This window comes from Podarcis cretensis (genome assembly GCF_951804945.1).
Source record: "Podarcis cretensis genome assembly, chromosome: 5".
Lineage (NCBI taxonomy): Eukaryota > Metazoa > Chordata > Lepidosauria > Squamata > Lacertidae > Podarcis > Podarcis cretensis.
Window position 1 is genome coordinate 95,751,362 of NC_137174.1, and position 15,460 is coordinate 95,766,821.

The window sequence follows — 15,460 nt, forward strand, 5'->3', positions numbered from 1 at the left end:
CAAACGCCACATCCAGTGTATTAAAGGTTTGCACACGATGAACTAAGGAGGCATGTGTGCTTCCGAAAAGTATGTAAAATATTAGTTTTTGTTTTTAAAAAGTCAAAGCATTGGTGATTCAGTGGTAGAATTCTCACATGCCACAAATTTTAATCTATTTGAAAAATCTAGTAATCTAACTAGGGTAGACAGGTTTGAAGGAGGCATGATTTTTATGTTAGCTAAAGCTGGGCATGGGTGAAAAAGAAATTGAGAAAAAAACAACGCTTAGAAGCTGGGAACTCCAAGGCCATAAATTAGAACAAGTCACAAATCATAAGTATCTAGGAATGGTGGTACAGGCCTCAGGAACCAACAAACTTCACATAAACTCCATCGGGAGCTCAGCGGAAAAACTTGCAAACTGTATTCTTAAATTTTTCAGAGCGCAAGGTGGCTTTTTCGTCCCCGCGGCTCTAAAATTATACAAAGCCAAAACATTGGCACAGCTCCTTTATGGATCTTTTCTGGGGCCGCTTTCCTCTGCTTTCTCCCCTCTTGAGAGAGTTTGATCCAAACTCCTTAGAGCTCTCCTACAAGTCCCCAGATGTGTTTCAAACGCATGGGTCAGACTAGAAACGGGGATGATGAGAGTGGAGGCTTATATCTGCCTAACATCAATCCACAAATGGCTGACATTGAATCTGCTCCCCCGAGAAATAGCCCCACTGATCCTCTGCGACCAGTTCCAGTCAGGCTGGCAGACAGCAGTCCTGAACACCCTTCAGAAACTGGGTTTTGCCCCTCAAGCCTTTCTAAGCCTGGGGTTGGGCCAGGCAAAAGCTATGATCAGGAAAAGAATCATAGACACCGAGAGACAATGGGACTGCTCAAGGTGCCCCGACTATAAAATTGGAGAAACAGAGAGAGATAAAGCTTCACCGGCAGCGTATCTCTTCTTTCTCGTATCTAAAAATGCAAGAAGGGCCTTTACACTCACCAGAAGCTCGGCCCTGCCTTCGCTGGTCCTGGAAGGAGCCTTTAAAAAAGTCCCATACGCTCAGAGACTTTGCACCTGTTCATTGGGGGAGATAGGAAGCCCAGAGCACTTGTTCTTTAAATGTCCCTTTTATGAAGAGGCACGTAGTAAGACCATTGATCCCCTACTGGTGAGGCTCGCTGACCTCCTGGAAAAGCAAAAATTTGACCTTTTCCTGTTAGGCAAAGATCAGAAGATGACCTGGATGGTCGCTAGATTCTGTGTACAGATCTGTAGGCGCAGAACATCTCCCAACTCGAACTAGTTCGTTAAGAAAATCCCCAAACTCCGTTCTATGGGTGACTCTGGGTCAGCTCCCTGCAGTAGTTTATTGTTGTACATTGTTTTTAAATTTATTGTTGTACAATGTTTTAATTGTTTGTTTTCCTTCTGTGACTGTACCCCCAAGTGTGTTTTATAAGCTGGTCTCTGACCGTAATAAATTATCTATATATCTATCTAACATTGAGAATGAATGAAGTAGGATATTTTGCACTTTTTTGTGATGATAATTTGTTTTGTTTTTTAAATTTGTTTTTATTAAAAGATTTTCATGGATAACAAAGGTGCATATTATGTCTCTGGCTATACCATTCTTTCAACGCTCAGAAGCGCATACGTTCCAGTTGTAATCATAACTTGAGGTGAGCAGAACAGACCTGATTTGATTTATAAATTTATACACTTACTAAGTCACTGATCCACCTAGTGTAGTCTAGGGTGCTCCAACTGCCAGCCACTCTCCATAGTTTCTCACAGCAAGTGCTTTATTACTGAGTGATGACTCTTCCCTGTAGACATAAACAGCCAGTAGAACTGAATATTAGACATGCCAATAATATATCACATCTTACCTTTCTACTACCAACTCCTGCAAGGTGGCTTACAAAAAAAAATTAACCATAAAAACCAGTTTGAAGGAAATAGCACCAACAGGGAAGCTGTAAAGGTTTGATGTGAGACATCCAACATTTAGGAAGCCTAAATATGGCTTTTATATGGGACTTTTTTCTTTGCATGCAGGTTCTCAGGTTCAACTAAAACCATGGGCGTAGCCAAGGGGAGCGCAGGGAGGAGCAGCTGCCCCTCCATCAATTAAAAAAAAAACCCATAGCAAACTGAAGTTCTGCCTCCCCACAACAAAAAACCTGGCTATGCCCATGTCTAAACCCCTGGAGAGCTGTTGCCAGTCAGTGCATACAGTCCTGAGCTAGATGGACCAAGGGTCAGATTCAGTGTAGGATAGCATCCTGTGCTTGGGATAGTGCTGTCACTCACCTGCATGTTCTAGCGACCATGTTTCTTTCTGAAGCCTTAGCTGTGCCAGATTAGCTTCAGTAATTCAAGAAAAATACATCTTCTCCACAAGGCATTTTTAGAGCAATCTATGCATTTTTATTCAATAGTAGATACTACAGTACCGTACTGGGTTAAATGGAGGCCTACTCCCAAGTAAGCTTAAACAAGACAGCAGCCTGTGAGTGGCAACTGGGAAAAGGCAGGTAACCCTGGCTGGCACTGGGTGGTATTCAGCTAAGTTTTACTCAGAGTAGACGCACTAAAACAAATGGACCTAAGTCATGTTGATTTCAATGGGTATACATTGGAAGGAATATAGTGCTAGGGCAATTGTTTCATCAGTGCAAGCATTTCGACTTGCTAGACAGAACCACCCCCCCATCTCCTACCCCTGTGTGCTATTCTAGGGGTTCTCCCAACCACCACCACCCCACAGCCGGTTTGGGGTGGAATGGGGAGTTTCCCAGTAGGACTCATTATCTGAATCTAGGCCTCTGAGCAAAACTTAGCTGACTACAGTACCACCTTTAATTTCCAACTGTGCAATCTAATGTGCATTTACAGCACAAGTAGTTGGGTTTAATCTTTATAATCCAGCACATATTTGAATTGCACGCATATAATCAAGTACCGTGTACAGTGGTACCTCGGGTTATAGACGCTTCAGGTTACAGACTCCGCTAAGCCAGAAATAGTACCTCGGGTTAAGAACTTTGCTTCAGGATAACAGAAATTGTTTGATGGTGGCACGGCGGCAGCAGGAGGCCCCATTAGCTAATAAAGTGGTGCTTCAGGTTAAGAACAGTTTCAGGTTAAGAACGGACCTCCAGAACCAATTAAGTTCTTAACCCAAGGTACCACTGTACACAGAACCAGGCACATTTGAAATGCATTGCAGCACGTGTGGGACATTGAGCTTCCCACTTCCTTTTGCTTGACTTCTGACTTAAGGCATTTCTCACATACAAATCATAACCCATAAACCGAGAATTAAAACAAGGCGTGCGCCCTTCAGTTATCACTGCATACATTCCTAGAGCTTACAGATGAATACATTTAGGATGGTCCAGTTCTTGTGAAACATACCTCTCCTTCTCTTCCAGGGATCTAACCCGTGGGAAGCAGCGCACCCCTTGTGGAATGCCCTTTGCTGGGCAAACTGTGCTTGTGTTTCCATAGTCAGCAGCAGTGGAGACCCAACTGTCCCACGTTCCTCAGAATTTTTTATTTCAAATATTTCTTTGCCTTCATTCAGGGCAGTGCCCTCCTCCCAAAGAGGCGCACAGGCATACCTTTTCCCCTTTTTAAAAAATAAAAAAAGTGAGAAACATCTCTAAATTTTAACCTGAGTAATTTAACGTATTTTAAAAGTGTGGCTGCGAATTTTTTCTTGATTTTCCTGTTTTATCTCTCGTAAACCTCTTTGAGGGTCGTGTGTAATTTTTTTTGTGTGAAACGAATACGACAAATAATAAAAATAGCGGCATATTTCAAGTTTTTGTGCCTTTAAGGCCCCTTTCCATTGGGATTCCTTCTGTCGTCGCTGCCCTATTTCGAAACGTGAGAGGAGAATGAACCACAAGCCACTGGCCATGAACCAGCGCGCCTCTGACCGCTTCCTTGAGGGGAAATAACCGCCAAATCGCGCCCGTTGCTCCCGAATTCCCGCCCAAGCGCGCCTCGAACGTTCCCAGACTGGCGGCGCGCGCGCGCGCGCACACGAAGCCAGAGGCGGCCCCGACCCGTTTCTTTTTGCGAATCTGTAGGTTCCGGCCCCGCCCTCCTCCTCCTGTGGGCGGGGCCCTCGCGGAAGCGGAGGCGGGGCCTTCGCGGGCGTTCCTCATCTCCGGCGCGGGTTCTGGGAGCGACAGCCGGAGGCTTATCAGTCTCGGGTTGCTGCCGGAAACGAGGCTCGTCGGAGACTGAAAGCGCGCCCCGGGCAGGTAAAAGATTATTGCGCACGTGGTGGAAGAGCGCGCGCTTTTTTATTTCGCCTCTAGGAAGGAGTTTTGGTTGTAGGTATATATACAGTATATGTGGTATCTTAAAAGGTGGGCGTTACTGTTGCAAAGAATATATATAATTTTCTGGAAAGGTGGGAATTCTTGTTGCAAAAAAATAACAATGTGTGTGTTGAAAAGATGGGGGTTCCTACTGCAAAACACACATATATATATGATTTTCAGAAGGTGGGAGTTCTCGCTGCAAAGACGTATAAATGCATATGTGGGAGTTTTCGTTGCAAAGAAACACGTGCACACACGCCTCTTTTCTGAAAAGGTGGCCTGTTTTGCCTTCAAGGAGAAACGTGTGGGGATGAGCAAGTTGAGTTCTTCAGCGGATCAATTTTTTTGCTTGACAGAGAAATTAAGTGTGTATTTTATTTTATTTTTGTTAATTTTCTTTATAAGGGTTTTGGCTACACGAATAAAAATCTCTGCTGAAGGGGTACTGGCTCACAGGATGATGAGTGAAAGAAAGGTCATTTGAGTCTCGGATCATTTCAAAACATTGCATTGTATGTAAATCTCTTAGTAGTATAATGTCCTTGCTATGCATGTGAAGCTAATAATAATAATAATAATAATAGTAATTGATTATTTATACCCCGCACAGCTGGCTGGGTTTCCCCAGCAACACTGGGCGGCTCCCAACAGAATATTAAAAACACGACAAAACATCAAACATTTAAAACTTCCCTAAACAACTTCCTGTTGTGAGCTGGTTTCAGAGAGATTTGACCTAAAAGGGGGCCAAAAGTGCTTTCACTCAGTGGCTCCCAAACTTCTGCAACAAACCACTTGAAAATTGCTGGTAGCCATGGCACATCACTTAAATGGCTTTTTTTTTGCTAGTTGTGGGCATTTGTAATGTGCTGTGCCGATGCAGCTTGATTTTTTTAATTGTGTTCTTACTGCTTTTATTTCTTTTAATGTGTTTTAATTCTATTGCAATTTGCATTCCGCCGAATTCAAATCAATACAATAAAATACAGTATGAATATTGGAAAAGAAGTGATAAAAATGCAGTTAAAATCAATATGACTATTGAGGCTTGCAGACCACTAGTTCTCTGCAGTTTGGGATTCCTTGTTTTAGCTAATGAATAAGTTAGATTACTTTGCTCTCTTTCCTGCAATGTTCTGGAATTTTGCAGCTTAATGGAGTTGTGGGGAGTGACTCAGCTAAAAGAGCTTCAGCTGTGTGCTTTGGTCACATGTAGTAATTGTCTAATAAAATAAATTTAAAGAATGACTGTATTTGTAGTATTGTGTATAGTTTGGCACCCTTCCTATCTTTAAGGATATTTTAAGCTGGGGAAGTTGCAGAAAATAGCAGCCCAAATATCAAGGCTGGTCTGTGTGTCCTACAGGAAAAGCTTGTTACTTATTTTGGTAAGAAAAATGAAGAGTTGAGTATGGTTGGTGATATAATAGTGTTTTATAAAATTAATTCTAAAATTAATTATGGTGGACAGAAGGGAGCGGGCTTGTGGTTGTTTTTTTAAAAAAGAAAACCTAGGAGTCTCCCTATGTTTATTAGTGTTGTAAACAAAATCTGCCCTTTTCCCCTTATGGGGTAGCCAAGAGCCCATATAGAGTCCTTACTTGGGTTCCCTATCGGTAGGAGAAAAGAACAGAGGCCAACCAGAGAATATTGAGAAGCAAAGCAGCTTCTCAAAGCAGCCTGATCTTTATTAAACAGTTGCAACAGGAGGAGGAGGAGGACCTTGAACAATGGTGTGCAAGGCCTTATTGTATCCATTTTGAAATTCCCTGCCATGGAGCTCCAGAAAGGGTGTAACCCAAGACCACCCCTCACAAACATCATACCTACATCACAGAAAAGGCGGTCTACAACAGAAATTTGAATGTTGTTGTTTTTCCTGCCTGCTAGGTTGCCTTATCTGCTTGCCTTTTCTGGTAATCTGGCCCTTCCTTTGAAATGGTAATTACTTAAGTCCTGAGACAATGGGAAGGTTTTTTTTCATTTCTGCCCCCCTTGCAGGGAAACATTTGGTCAGTTTGGGAGTTAAAATGGTTTCAGGACTGCCTTCCTGTGCTGCTTCAGACATGTGGTTTATATATTTATGTACGTGTTTGCTTGGTACATTTATGAACATTTATTATATATCTAAGACCTTAAAATTCTTATAACATTACCATCTGATTCAGAAAAACCAACCAAGGTTTCTCATACAGCCTAATGCTCCAGTGGAACTCACTTCCTCAGGATGGGATGATGGCCAGCTTAGAAAGGTGGGTGGGAAGATTAGACAAACTGATGGAGGATAAGTTTCTTTACTGCTGTTGTGATCGTGGAAGAAGATGATGATGACTAAATGGAGCCTCCATGTACAGGAGTAGTATGCCCCCTAATGCTTTTGCCTTTCTGTCTTCTCAGAGGGCCAGTGTGGTAAACAGATTACTGGACTGGATAGAGAAGGCTGTCTGCTCCAGCAAAGCTGCTCTTGCCTCAAACTTCTAAATCTTTTCCCTTCCTTCCATTTACTAATAATTGTTCTCAGAGCTATTCTTTGATGGGATTTTGCCTTTAATCAGATGTTGCCTTTCAGCGTGCCTCCTCTTTTAGATGTGCTAGGTGTGCAAACTTTAAGAAAGGTGTAAATGGCGATTTGCTTCTATTCGCTTGCATGCTGCCAGAGCAAAGAGCAAAAGTGTTGTGCCCTGACATGCCTCATCAGCTTGCTTAGTCACTGTGATAATTCAGGAACTGAGAGCAGTTTCGAATTCAGTTTCCTTCTCCCAGATCCCACCCTTTGGGTTTTTTCTTACTGCTCTGTGAATGCATGCTGTTTTCCATTCAGGATCCGCTTGCTGCTTGTGTACTCCTGTGGTGCAGTAAGTGCTGATATCTGACGTTCTCTGTGTTTGGGTTTCTGGTGGGGTGGGTTGTCTACTTGCAATTAAGTAGGTTTAAGATTGCAGCTAACATAGGCGAGTCTACGGCATAAAAAGGGCTGCTACATCAAACCTTCCCAAAACTATATTTAAAGTAATGTGTGCATCAAGTTTTTTGGGGGGTTATGGCTAAATTTGGATGCAACTCTTAATTATTTTACATGGTTGCTCAGAGTCTAGGCAATATGAGTGGAATATGAATGAACAAAGTTGATTGTTAGAGAAGTGGTAAAGCAGCGTGACCAAATCTTTGATTTGGCTTCCAAGGGAGCTCTGGTTTCAAAATCAATCTCTAGTTTTGCTAACAAAAAGAAAAAAATCCTTTATCTCTCATCTCTGCTCCCCTCCTCCCACCACATGAGAAATGTTTGTGTTTTGTTGAGCACAGAATATAAGGGTGCATTTTATAGTCAGTGTTCTATCTCTCCCCCCCCCCTTTAGTTTTGTTGGGAGAGGAGACACTGTGTAACTTGAAACATCACATTGCCTGTATTTAGCACCCTGGAATGGGCACTTGGGAGTAAGCCCCATTGAATCTGCCTCTGAGTAAACACACAAAAGGATTGCTCTGCAAATGTCCCCAAACTACCTGCCTTCATTTTGTTTCATTGATTTATTGCCTTGTTCACTGGATAATGTACAAAGATTCATTTGTAGCAAGTGCCCAACTTTTGTTTGGGCAAGAAATATCGTTAGCCAGATGCAAAGAAAGGACAGGGCCTCCTTCACCTTTAACAATATTGTAGAATAACTCCTATTCAGCAGCTGTTGTATGGCAGCCTACAGCACCCCCCTCCTAAATCTGTTCACCAGAAACTTATTTCTTCACCACCAACCCTTCTAGTTTTCTGGAACATGCACCCAGAGAAAAGGTTCTGTTTAACTCAGAAGCTCACAGACTGCAATTGGAACACTATTTGTTCAAACCAGTATGTGAACAATTGAAAGTGCTGAATTTCATTTTTGGCCCCTCCCGTAAGTGTCCCCACATAATAAAGTCACCTGAAGGCACCCTGCCCTGAGAACCATTTGTGGAAGACAAATTTATAAAGAGCATGGCCTTCTTTGTAATGGCACCATTGTTATGGAATGGGATTAAAGATGCCTCCCAGGCTAGTTTGTCTTTCAGAAGGCTAAAGACCATTTTGTTTTAAGAATGGGGCTTTGTTGACTAGCAATCAGGCAAATACCTTGTTTTTAATGGAAATCCTTCAAGACAGGACTGCTAATATTTTTGCTCTGCTTCTTTTGACTTGCATTTATGATAAATTGTGTTACTCAGTCTAATGTGTGTGTGTAACCCCCAGTTTGCTGAAAGTTGTTTGATGAAAGTTGTGTTGCCACCTTCTTCCCCAGGCTAATTTTTTCTCCAGCTGAAATTAATACACACTAACTTTTATTTTGTTACCTTCGTACAGCTGTATGCATAACTTCTGGTTTATCTTCTTTCCCTGGGGGAAAGAGAGAGAAAAGGCTTTGGAGCAAACGCATGTGTGTATTAATGAGGCCTGTGCCAGACTAAAGAGCTCCCTGCTGTATTCTTAAAAAAGCTACTCTGTTCCAATTATTATTCTGGATCAGTCCTCCTTAGCCCTCATAGGGTCCTTGGGGTCTCAGACCACAAGAGGCATTCACAAGCTAGAACAGAACAAATTATGAGAGCTAAGATCTGTGGAAGAGCAGATAACCAACTGTGTAAGTAGCAGTTGTCAAGGACCAGCACCCAAAAACTTGGGGACTAACTCGTGTTTAGCAGTAGCCAAATAACCAGAATCTAAAACCAACCCTGCAAGGTATAATTCTGTCCCACTCCTTAAGTTTAACTAGTCTGGGCCAGGAGACTCCCAGAACCTTACTGGATGCTACTTAGGATTCAAAGGACAAGAGCTCAAAGATCAGACTCTCTGTCCCTTGAGCCCACACAATTGTTCAGTAGGTAATGATTTAAGAAGTTAGGAACTCAATTCAGTACTCAAGGTTTTAGCCAAAGAAACAACAGAAATAGATGGTGTAGAGATATATATATATATATATATATATTTAAATAGTAGCATTAAAAAGAGAACATGTATACCAGTGAGGAATACAAGTAAACCACAGTTAAGAAGTATCTTTGGGATTTATAAGACAAAACAAAAACTTGCCTACAAACCATCACCGCCGTTGAGCCCAGAGGAAAACAGGGAACCAGACAGGTGTCCAGAACAAATGTTGTGAGGCAAAAGATAAGGAAATGAATATGTCTTTAACCCTAAACAGCACAGCAACAAGGGCGACCCCAGCTATCTAATCCGGAAGCTTCTAGATACTAAGATCCTTCCGTTTCACACAAAGCAATTTTTTTCCTAGTTGGCACACTGACCTTGAACACATCAGACATTTAGATAATGCAGGTGCTGGCTGGTTCTTGTGAGCTCATTTCCAATTAGTGGGATAAGAATATCTTCTCAGAGGCCAGATTTTTACCCAGAGGCCTGAGAACAGGTCAGTTTTTCAAAATAAAACTTTTAAGGCTTCATTATGGTTGAGAAACTTGGCTCACAACTCAAGTGAATTCTGCATTCCATTCTCAAATTAGGGGTTTTCTCTTTAGGCTGAAAGATTAAAGTTGGCATAGGCTTGTGCTGGCATTTCTTACCTTACAGATGATAGAATTCAGACTATGGAAGGAGGAAACAATTTAATTGTTGCTGTTCTGAAGGCTATAAATGAAGGATCTTGCGTGCCAAAATTTGGTTTCATCATGAAATCTGACTAAACCACAGAGTAGTCTTCTAACCTGCCGGGCAGAATCTTAGTGCTTAAGTCTGAAAAAGTTAATGTAAGAAATTGACTCAATCCTGTGAATCTCATGGTACAAAAAATGTGTTAGCCTTTCAGACAGTTTTTTTCTACTTGGAAACATTTGTCCTCACACTTTTGTAATAAAGTTTATTATTGAACAGGAGGTTAAAGAGAAGCATCTTAGTGCTCCAAATCCATACATTTTGTATTGATTGACTGGTTTAATTGAAGCTGACTTAAAAGATTGATCATAAACTATTCCCCCAGGTATCATTTAAAGTTTTCAACATTCAGATTCACATGTTTGACATGTTTACCATTGGCCCTGTTGACAGAAGCTGATTGGGGTTATATTCCAAAACACCTGAAGCAGAGTTTGAAATTAGCAGGGCGCCAGGCGCATTTTGCACCTAAAGTTTCTCCATTTTCAAGTATCTCAAAAATGGGTGCCATTTTTTGCACCTGGCTGACACTCAAGGATTACTGAAATGCATGCGATTTTAAAACTCAAAGTATATGTTAAGGATAGACAATATGTTAAGGAGTTTAACAATAAAGAGTGGCCTGTTTTGAAAACTGAAGTACGGTACCAATATTTTTATTCTAAACACCAAATTAAACACATATTAACAATTTCTTCTAAAATTGCGACACTTATGTGAATTGCATATTAATTCATGCTTAAATAAAAAGTGTTAGCGACCCCCCCCCCCCAAAGCGGTGACTAGACATTCTGTTTTGGCTCCCACAGCCCAGGTACCGGAAGCCATTTGGCTCCTAGCTTTTCTATCCCAGTTTCTAGCACTGACCTGAAGTGTACCAGGCTGTCTTGATGGACACAAAGCTGTCTGTCAGGTGTCTTTTTGCAAGCTTTTTAATCTCTCTCTCCGCTTCTCTCTTTTCCCAGCTTCCCAGATTCACAGAACGTGACTCCCTCAAGCAATGGGCAAGCCCAGGAATACATCTGGCAATGTACCCTCTCCTCAACGTGCTGCCACGGCGCCAAAAGCAGCCCCAGCAGCCCCACAATCTTCTGCCTCATCCAGAACGGTACCTGCCAGCAGCAGAACTCAGAGTGCTCCTGCTGCGAAGGGTCATGGTGGCCGACAGGGGGCGGCTGAAAAGCCAGCCAGTGCCACAAGTCCGAGAGGAACAGGGCAAAGTTACCAGGCAAGGTCCACATCGGCATCTGGCAGTGAGCAAGGAGGCACAAAGAGTGGCCGTGGAGCAAGAGCAAAGACCCCCACAGTAGGAGCAAGAGGAGGAGGAAAGTCCCCTGCTGCAGCTACTGAAGCCTCTGTAGGTCCCGCTGCTTGCAGCCCAGCGCCGACACAGGCGGCTAGCAAAACTCAGGGCAAAGCCCAAGGTAAAGCGAACCACTTCCCTTCCCCTCTCTCTGCCGAAAAGGTTGCTGAAATAGAGAAAGGAACCCGGGGCCAGCGCACTAACCCTGAATGGTACAAGCAGCGTGCAAACCGCATCACAGCGTCCATAGCTCCCCAGATAGCCAACAGCAAGTTTGTGAATGGCAAGAGCTCCGAGATTCCTCAGTCGTACCTGAGGCGTGTGGTGGAATCTTCTTCCGGCGTCCAGACCCCGGCCATGTCTTGGGGCGTCCGCAACGAGAAGAAAGCGGTGCAGGCGTACGAGGCCCTCAAGTCCAGCAATATTAACAAAGCAGTGAAGGTGGACGAGTGCGGCCTCTTCATTGACCAAAGGAAACCTTGGCTGGCTGCCAGCCCCGATGGGATTATCAAAGACGCAGATACCGGGAAAGAGCTGGGCGTTCTGGAGGTCAAGTGTCCCTACAAACACAGAGATAGGACGGTGACGGAAGCTTGCAAGGACAAAAGCTTCTGTCTGGAGAAGGTGGGCGACTCCTACTCTCTGAAGAAGAACCACCAATATTACACGCAGTTGCAAGTCCAGATGGGCGTCACTGGCCTTCCGAAGGCAGAATTGGTGGTCCACACCAACAAAGAAACGGCGATTGCCCCTGTAGATTTCGACCCTGTTTTCTGGGAGACGACTGCATCAAAATTGGAGAAGTTCTATGTGGAGGCTGTAGTCCCTTGCCAGGAGGAGAAGAAAAGTGCTGCTGCCTGGGCTAAGGAAGAATGAAGGTGCTGAGAAGTGCTGACACCCTACCCTCCATGAAATATGTGCCTTGTAACTGATGCTCCTTTCAGGTTTCATGCCCAGTGGTGCAAAATGGTTAAGTTTCCTTCTGTGCCTTTAATGCATCCTTTATAGTTATAGTTACACAGCACATCCTGCCACTCACCCCCCACTCCCGGTTGCACACCCTGTTTTCCTCCGACGATCACACTCCACTTGCATATAGCCCATCAGCTCTGCAGGACAACAGCAGATCTTCTGTGGTCATGTGCATTCCTTTCTGCAAGCTGCATTAAGTATGCTGCGTACAGCAAGCCTTGCCATTTCTCCTATTGTGAAAGGTGGTGGCAGCCGTGCTATCTCACCTGCCTGTGCTCGCTTGGTTGGGCCAAACAACAGGATAAAATGGCAGCAGGTGATGTGGAAGGAGGAACACACAAATTTGCTTCTCATCTGCTCTTTCCATGCAAGTGGCAATTGCACCGCTGCCTCAATGATTCCATGCTCCCATATAACTTGGGCATGGATGTTCGGTGAAATTATTTTTGCTGCCTTCCAACCACCACAAAAACCTGGAATACAGTTTTTGAGACCAGAGCACTTGTGGCTTGGGTTTTGGGGTATTTTGGTTTTTGATTTCCTGCTCCTTTTTACAATACAGAGCCACATCTCTTACGGGACATTCACAGTACTTCTTGGAACATGTGCTTTGCATTTCTAAAAATCAGCCTGTGTGGTGTTGAAATTCACAGTTATAAGCTGAGTCGTGTTGGGGAGAAGGCCATCTGGATATTTGAAGAGCCAGAGGACTTGAATACAGGAGATGGAGCAGAAATCTAGCTCATGCACCTATTAATTTGGGAATAAGTTCCACCAAATTGTATGGAACCTGTTTCTGAACAAATGTGAATATCAGACCTTAAAAAGTAAATTCAATGCTCACCAATGGTGAAGATGGGGGTACCCATTTTTCTCATGTAATGTAAAAATATTATTTTGGGTGGGTGTGTTGTCATGTTGACTGAGAGCACATCCAGGCCTTCTCCACTAGAGAACCAGCAATGAAGACTAAATGTTCATTGTGTAATGCTTTGTTTATAAAATCTCTGTTTGTGAACTGGAACTTTGTTCAGAACAAAAACCGGTTGGGTTCTCTACCCAGCATCAATAATAGGGCATGTTGGATGACTCCTAAATTGTAGATATGTTTGCTTTTTGTATAATCACAGCTTCTGCTGTGCAAAATGTAACACATGTCCAAATAAATGCATTTGCTTTGGATGTTCTGTGGTAGATGCAAAACTTGAACAAGGAGAACAAAGCTGGGACAATTAGCAGGTCATTCTAAATTGTATTTTTGGTATTTGGCAGGCCTGCCTTGTAAATGGTGCCTAAGCATTGGGCATTGGGGTGGCTGGAAAATTGGCATGAGATGAGAGAGCCAGGTGGGGTGTAATGCATACTCAAAGTTAAAACTTTTTAAGTGTTCAAAACCATTTTGTTAAAGCTTGCCTTAGAATCATTTAACACTAGTTTCCTGCAGTGTTTCAAATGCTAGTTTAAAGTGCTTCACATGTTACAATAGCAAACATATGATTGGCTTCCAAAGCAGAGGACTATAAAGCAGGCAGTTCTGTTAAAAAGCAATGCAGAAAACTACAGGCTAGTTTAAGGACTGTTCCGATAAATTGGGGGAAAGCATGATTAGTGACAAATTTATCAAAATTATCAAGGGTATAGAACAAGTCTTGCTGAAGAAGACTTTGTTTTGGTGGGTGAATGCTGTTGAGCTCATCTTCTGCATGTTGGCTTCCCTAGGGATCCTCCAACAATCAGCCTCATTAGGGGGGTGTATAATTTTATAAACTATCAGTTCCAAACGCTGCAACCTTTCTTTATAGGGGAGTTGTTGCAGCCCTTTGATCATTTTGGTTGCCCTTTTCTCATCCAGCAGGTCCTTTTTACATCACATGAGCATGGCTTTTTCAAGGTCACTAGAGGTTTGCCCAGGAGAAGCATGTAGCATGTAACCCAGTGTACTTGCCTTATGAAAGTAACTCGCATTGAACATTCCTGAGTTAACCATGGCAGTAATGGGATTACAGCACAGTTCCTTATACGGGTCAGTAACATGTTATCAAGGCTTGCCGAACTTCGTAGGGACCACCAGCAGCCCATCATTTCTCTACCCATTTCTCCTTACTGTGCTTCCCTCCCCTAAAATTGTGTGTATTCTCACACACATTAGTTTTTCCATTGGGAGTTTGGATAAATGTTCACTCCGGTAGAATTTAAACTTGATTCCCTTGCCCTTTGAGTCCCTCAAATGAAGCTTATATTAGTACAGTACTGCACAATTTTAAAAAAAACCAAATTCAATGGTTGTGAACATCAAATGATCCAAGACACAGATCTCTGAGTTTTTTGTTGTTGTTTTTACAAAGGGTGAAAACAAATTACAGAATGCACCTGTGGGCACTGGTGATCTATGGATTGCTGTGAAAATGATCCATGTTTTTATACCATGGTAGTGCTGGGAAGCACCAAATACATGACTTTTGCAGTTGTCAAGAGGCAGGCATGATCTGTTGTTTTGGTAGGTGGAGGCCTGTTTCAGTTGGATGTTCAGCAGGGGTCCGGGTGGCACCGTGGGTTAAACCACAGAGCCTAGGCCTTGACGATCAGAAGGTCGGCGGTTCGAATCCCCGCAACGGGGTGAGCTCCTGTTGCTCGGTCCCTGCTCCTGCCAACCTAGCAGTTCGAAAGCACGTCAAAGTGCAAGTAGATAAATAGGTACCACTCTGGTGGGAAGGTAAATAGCGTTTCCGTGCGCTGCTCTGGTTCGCCAGAAGCTGCTTAGTCATGCTGGCCACATGACCTGGAAGCTGTCTGCAGATAAACGCGACTCCCTCAGCCAGTAAAGCAAGATGAGCGCCAGAACCCCAGAGTCATCCGCGACTTAACTGTCAGGGATCCCTTTACCTTTACCTAGTTTCTTGAAATAGCTGCACATGGCTTCTTTGTTACAAAAGTCGCTCTCCTACCTGCATTGCTACCTTGCTATTTGTTAATTTTCATTTGTAGCTGTATGTACTTTCAAGCAGTGTGTGTGGAAGGCAACCACCCCATGAAAAGAGGTGGCCTTTTCAGTCATCAGTGAACAACCTGTAACCATTCCCGCCAGTGAAAAAGTAGAAAAAAGATTGCCGACCCCTCCCGAGACCTGTTAAGTTTTCCATGAAGGGGGTAAAAATACTTCTGCTGTGACCACCATATCTCACAGCAGCCTCCTTGTACTAGTGTGAATAAAGCACCCTTTG

General features: G+C 43.2%; 1 protein-coding gene across 3 annotated transcripts; it reads left to right on the forward strand.

The window, feature by feature from the left end:
- The first annotated feature begins 4,284 nt into the window (after positions 1 to 4,284).
- On the forward strand, positions 4,285 to 13,421 carry LOC307217326 (uncharacterized protein). Of its 3 annotated transcripts, none has more exons than XM_079978389.1 (2): positions 4,285 to 4,332; positions 10,930 to 13,421. In XM_079978389.1, exon 2 carries the CDS (start codon positions 10,965 to 10,967, stop codon positions 12,141 to 12,143), a length of 1,179 nt encoding a protein of 392 aa, XP_079834515.1. In that variant the 5' UTR covers positions 4,285 to 4,332; positions 10,930 to 10,964; the 3' UTR covers positions 12,144 to 13,421. The 3 variants fall into 3 exon arrangements, with proteins under 3 accessions (XP_079834515.1, XP_079834514.1, XP_079834516.1); XM_079978388.1 differs by lacking the exon at positions 4,285 to 4,332 and adding an exon at positions 7,035 to 7,178; XM_079978390.1 differs by lacking the exon at positions 4,285 to 4,332 and adding an exon at positions 7,082 to 7,170.
- The last annotated feature ends 2,039 nt before the right edge of the window (positions 13,422 to 15,460 follow it).

What these genes read in the sequence shown, in the direction of transcription:
- LOC307217326 (XM_079978389.1), top strand. Translation starts at nt 10,965, where the DNA reads ATGGGCAAGCCCAGGAATACATCTGGCAATGTACCCTCTCCTCAACGT.